General features: G+C 49.0%; 1 protein-coding gene across 6 annotated transcripts in view; it reads left to right on the top strand.

Moving 5' to 3' along the window:
* The first annotated feature begins 2,267 nt into the window (after nt 1-2,267).
* Nucleotides 2,268-6,000, top strand: part of JAZF1 (JAZF zinc finger 1) — a 336,089-nt gene continuing 332,356 nt past the window's right edge. For 2 of the 6 annotated variants that reach the window (XM_073809767.1, XM_073809766.1), the window contains exon 1: nt 2,268-2,546. In XM_073809767.1, the coding sequence (XP_073665868.1) occupies nt 2,432-2,546 (115 nt within the window). In that variant the 5' untranslated portion in view covers nt 2,268-2,431. The remainder of the gene's footprint in view (nt 2,547-6,000) is intronic. The other 4 variants (XM_033863112.2, XM_033863111.2, XR_012334016.1 and 1 more) reach the window with 2 other exon arrangements.

Below are 6,000 nucleotides of genomic sequence, written 5' to 3'. Positions count from 1 at the left end.
CTACAGTGTGCAGATTTTAAAAAAATAGGATGAGCAGTGTGTCATATAAGCAGAGCTTCAGTTCACAGATGAAGAATTAGAGTGGGTTATTTTATGCAAAATAAATTGAGTCCTTTCAAAATATTAATAATTGCCCAAGATAAAGAAAAAAATTTTAATCTTAAAAATCAAAATTTTGATTCATTTTATAGGTTATTTTGGCTTGTTTCATTTTAAAAATTCTATTTATTAAATGTGGCCTGTGAAGGTTTTATTTTAGGAATACTGAAACTCATAGCAGGTAGTGGAGACTTAAACATTAGTGAAACCCAGTCCCTTTACTTCCTTCATCTTTCATCTGCACATTTCTGGCACTTTCCATCTCTGAGCTCTCTTGCCTGAACTACCTCTGTTCCTCTTCGCACTCTCTCTGGAGTTAATAATTCCACACGGACAGTTTCTCCTCCAGAGGACAAAGTTGCTACTTCTCCAAAGCTCTCCATTCTTCCTTGCTTCCTCGATGCTGCCTCATGGTGGGGGTCCCTAACACTCATCTCTAGGGGGAACCTGTTTTGGCGTCGTTTTGGCTGAAGCTTTTGCACTGCATTTCCCTGTCCTGTTACTCGGTGTGGTGTGTGTTCTGCCTGCTCTTAGCTGAAGGCCTTCCCAGACTGGGCAGCTGAATGCACTGCACAGCTGCCAAAATTCTAATTCAAGAGCTAGAATTCTTACTCCTGCTCTTTAGACCCTTGTCTGGCCCTGGCTCCAGTCTCCCGCCAACTGGGTCCCTGGCTCGTTATCAGGCCCACCCGGGCCCTGTCTCCACCCCCAAGTGGGCCCAGGAAATCATTCTTGGCACCAAACTAAACTTCAGCCATACCACTACCCGAGCCTCACCCAACCCAACTCTCATCTCAGCACAAGTTGTTACCTTGTGAGCTGGCAGACAGAAGAGATGGGCTCGAAAAGAGGAAATGCCATGGGTGAGGGCACTCATCACCCCCAATTGCTGTGACTGTCAGATTGTAAAACTTTTTGTGGTGCCTTTCCTCTATGAAAAGAATTAAGAATCCTACTAGAAATAACACTCGGGATGAATATAGTTTATGGACAGGGGAATACTATTTCTCTATGTGTCTGCACCAGAGGGTAAGTGAAATTTGTCCTGAAGAAAAATGCTAAATTCAGTATACTTGCATAATGAAAAAATGCACTGTTGCATCATAAACTACTGGTAATATGTAGGCAACTGTAAAAGTGCTATTGGAGAATGCAAGCTTTAAAGGTAAAATACCAGTGAAATTGGGGGTGGGGTTGGGGACGAGGAGGTAATTGATTCTTAGCAAAATGTTGGTTTCAGAGAAGCCACCTGATTCAGGCTAAATGCTTAACTGGTTAACATTATGGTTTAAATGCTCACAGGATGGTGTAATCTAGATTGATTGGAAGGATCTCTCTCTTTTAAATGAAGAGAAAGTATGTCCCTTGACCCTGTTTCTACTCCTTCTAGCCTTCACCAATGCACTGTCCTTTCTGCTGTGATAGTTTTGCTCCCAGGGAGACAGATGGATTAATCCCCAGATCTGAGATGGGGCAGTGGGATATTATAATTTGGGGAAATGAAATTAGTTTTCATTTTCCCAAAAGGGGCAGGGAGTATTACAAACGCGGTACACATGTAAAACACAGGCAAATGCACTTGACAATCAAGCACTCTATTTTGAAATTTAAATAAAGCTAAGATTTTCTTCTGGCCTAGAGGGAAACTTCATTAAAATCAATTAGTACAAACCTCCAGAGAAAATGGGCTTTTTTTAAAAGAAGGTTTAAGGAGTAAGTTGCACACAATTACCTTTCCTGGGTCCCCTGTGAATGTCAGTGTCAAACCTAGACAGGTGGCCAGGTGCAAACAAATGTCCCTGAGAGGGGCCTGGGTAACTCCCTGAGTTCTCACTGCAGGGAGGTAAGTGTAATTAATAGATGTATATATACCAGGAATGTAATACACATAACCAAGGAGGCTCCAGATTGCATGTATTACCAACTGTGAAGGGCAGGCCGAGTGAGATAAAGTTGGTGGCAGGCGCTCCCAGGTGAGGCCTCGGTCCAGGGGCGGAGGTTGGGGCCGCACAGCTGTTGCCGCGCGCCCTGGTCCCTCCTCCCAGCTGCGGCGGCCTCACTCCCACCCCCACCCTCCCCCCGCCTCTCCCCCCGCCGCTCCCGACGCCGCCGCCGCCGCCGCCTCCCCTCCCCTCTGCCTCCCGGTCTCTCCTCGCAATCCTTCCATCGCTCTCGCCCCCTCTCCCTCCGTCCGGTCCTCTGCGCTCCCCTCACCCCGCCTCTCTCCCCCTCCCCCAGCCCCTCCTCTCCTCACCCCACCCTGCCTCCCTCCCTCCCTCCGCCCGCCCGGCGCTGGCTGAGCCGACACCAGGGGGGCTCTCGATGTAGCACCATGACAGGCATCGCCGCCGCCTCCTTCTTCTCTAATACCTGCCGATTCGGGGGCTGCGGACTCCACTTCCCCACCCTGGCCGACCTCATCGAGCACATCGAAGACAACCACATCGGTAAATGGCCCGGGGGTGGGCGGGGGTGCCCGGCGCGCGGAAACTCCTGCCCAGGCGAGAACCCCAGAATGGCCAGGGGTGGTCAGGAGGGAGGAAGGCGGCGGCGGGGCGGGGAGGGTGTGTGGGAGCCCGGGGCATGGGGGTGGCGGGATGCGGAGGCGCGAGGTGCGGTGGGGATGGGGGCAGGGTGGGGCTGGGGGAGAGGGAGGGGGAGGGGCGGGCGCCCCGAGGTGCCGCTGGCGGGCTGGGGGATTCCGAGGGGCGTGCGCGCCCGCGGCGAAGTGGTGGGAGTGGGGCTGCGCGGTGGAGGGGGCGGCGGGGGGAGGGACCGATGCGGCGCGGGGCGGAGGGCGCGGCGGGGCTGGCGGGGCGACCGGCCGGCTCTGGGCAGGAGCGCGGAGTTAGTTGGCCCGGGTGGTCGGAGCGGCTGGGGGCGGCTGGGGGCGGGCGCTGCAAGCCGCCCGCCGCTTCCGCCCGGGCTCGAGCTGTCAGGGCTCGGCGGCGGCTGCAGCCGCTGGGAGGTGGGAGCGGGGGGGCGGGGGTGGCTCCACCGCGGCAGCCATTCCGCTTCCTCCTCCCGGCACCGCCGCCACTGCGTCCTGTCAGCGCTGGTTGCTAGGTGTGGTGCGTCGGGAGGGGGCCGGAGCCGCGGCCGGAGGACGCGGCGCTTGCTCTTTCCCCCGGCGGCGGCAGGGTTCGCTGGCCTGAGGGCGCCCGCTTCTGCCCCGGCCTGGCGCGGTTGCCGGGGCGCTGCGGGCTGAGGTCCCGGGTGCGCCCGCGGGCCGCGCCCAGCGCCCAGGGCCGCGCCGCCCCGGAGGCCCCTGCGGCTGCGTCCGCTGGAGAGCCGTCCCCCAGGACCCGGGGCAGGGCATTTAAATGCGCTCCGGCTCTGAGATTTGCCTTTCAAATGGTGCTAGGCCCGAGGTGCGCCGGCTGCGCCGGGTATCCGCAGCGGCGGCCTGCGCAGCGCCCCGGGCGCCGGGGACTTGGTGGCCGCGGGGGAGGGGGACCCCGCGGGGCGGCTGCTTTCTCTTCCTGCCCAAGACCCCGGGGCCTTTCAACAAGTCCTTTAATTAGCAGAAGCCCTTGCACACGTTTCCATGCTCCTATCCGGAGCTGCTGCGAGGAGAGATGGGTCGGGTTCGTGTGGTTCGGGCGATCCAGCCACCTGCGGAAGGTGTGGCCGGAGCCCACGAGTTGTCCTGTGTGGGCTGGAAGATGAAGGGCCCGCGTGATGCCCCAACGGGGCTGCCTAATCCAGAGAACCTGTGAATTGCCCCCAGAAAGTCATTTCCCAATGAATGCTATGGATTTTGCCATGTGGATGCAGCTCACGTTTCTACAAAGTTGAGAGAATAAATCACGACTGCTGTGTATTTATGCACGAATAAAATGAGGCCGAGCCTTAAGCTCCTTCTCTTAGTATAATGCTTTCTCTTTGCACACAGTGAGTGCTTAATAAACGTTGAATGCTAGTTTAGAATGGGTATATGATGGGACATCCAGAACGGGAAATACTCATTGAAAATGTCTACAAACCATCTTTCAAGACATAATCTGGATGAGTAATTGTCCAGGTTTTGAAACTTACAAAGTTTTAAAACATCCGTGTAATAACTTTTGCCATCTCCTCTGATAAAGGTGTGACAGAAGAGCTAGGGAAGTTTTGGTAATCTTAAAAGCAGTTTAATGCAGTAACATATTTGCTGATTCATCATCATGATTGAATAGTAATAACTGAAGGTGCTTAAAGGATAAATCAGATTTTTCATGATGGGTAGTTTAAAATAATACTAAAACTCCAGTAATGCAAAGCTCCAATGGAAATTTTGTGAGTTGAAGTTGTTTCTCTTACTTTCAATAATAAATAAAAAATATAAATATAATAAATATGTATTATATAACTATATAAATAACATTTCCTGACCTAGGGAAGGCTGTCATTGCATATCCCATTCACTCACAGTTATTTTAGGATAAACTGTAATTAATGTAAGTAATAATTTCCCCACATTGCCTGCCTACTTGGACTAGCTGGTTAAAAGAAAATAAAATTATATTTATTAAAATGTGTTAAAGACAGTTATCCTTCTTGAGGGTTTAAGTCTGTAATCAGTTAGATAATTTAAAACTATTGGTGAATCACAAATTCTTTAAGTTTGTAGAAATTGTTTTTAGTATCGTGCAAACATTTTTAAGAGGGTTAAGTGGTCCATAAATTTTGTAAAACTTTTAAGTGATGGTCACCCCCAAAGGGCTAGTGTTTTTCTCTTAGTGAAAATATTGAACATTTAAATTTATAACAGTAGCTATGACTTAGGTGAATTTGGAGGCGCGGCTAACAATTACTATACTTTGGAATTAGTTTGACAATAGAAAACTTTATGGGAAGTAAATGTTAGATGAACAAACACTTAGAATTCCCTGGCTGAAGAGACCAAGTGAAACTATTCTGTACCTTAACTGAGGAGAGGCCCCTTACTTTCAAAGACAGCCCCATATGCAGAAAGAAATAAGAATTGACCTCAAGAAGAATAAAAACAACCTACTTAGTAGGCAGTGTCATGTAAATACACTTCCGATGAAGGGACATGAGTGAAAATATACCAGATAAAGCATTTGGTGAATGTTCTATACTACATGTATTGTTAAGTGGAATTTATTGTTTGTGGGTCAGTCTATAAATTTTTGGAGAGATTGTTATTTTTAATGATTGATTTACCAATTCTGAGTCTTTGTCATCAAGTGGCCACATTAAAATGATGCATGAAGACTACTAAGATATATGTTAATATTATCTTTAATTTTTTCAAGGAGTTTGTTATTTAGCAATTATAGGAGTATTAGAGATGTGCTCAAGTAACAGGTCCATCTTGACCTTTCTGAGTTATTACCATTTAACCACTAGTCAAAATCCTTAAGCAGTAATGAAATGAAGGTTTACAGATGGGAATATGGCATATTTCTTGCATGACAGATTTTTCAAGGCCTTTAGTGTACAAAGCCCATAGTTTTCATTATAACTGTATTGCTTAGTTCAGATTAATTAAGTGCATTAATTTGAGAGTAGCTGTTATACGTGTACACTCAGTTCTTGTTGTTAACCAATTATCCATACCCATTAGGAACGAGGATTTGGGGCTGTAGAGCCAAAGGAAGTGTGATTTGCACCATCATCTGTTTTAGCTCTTTTCCTTTCTGTTGGAGGAGTGCTGCACCTGAGGTCCCATTTTCTTCCTTGCATTTCATTGCTGGTTTAGTCCTGGAGCACCTGTCTCCGTGCACAAGCTGGGTACCCCAACTAAAACCCTTCCCCCTCAACTTAAATTGCCTAGAAATCCCACAGCCCTGCAGGTGTGAAGTGTTTCTCCATCAGCTTCACTGTCAGTTCATTCATAGCCTGGCTTTGTTTCCTGGAGATGGGAAAAGCTGATCAGGATTTGTTTGCTTCTTA

Source organism: Tursiops truncatus, chromosome 9, assembly GCF_011762595.2.
Source record: "Tursiops truncatus isolate mTurTru1 chromosome 9, mTurTru1.mat.Y, whole genome shotgun sequence".
Classification (NCBI taxonomy): domain Eukaryota; kingdom Metazoa; phylum Chordata; class Mammalia; order Artiodactyla; family Delphinidae; genus Tursiops; species Tursiops truncatus.
Note: the sequence above shows the minus strand (reverse complement) of the source record. Positions and strands in the feature narration are given on the sequence as shown.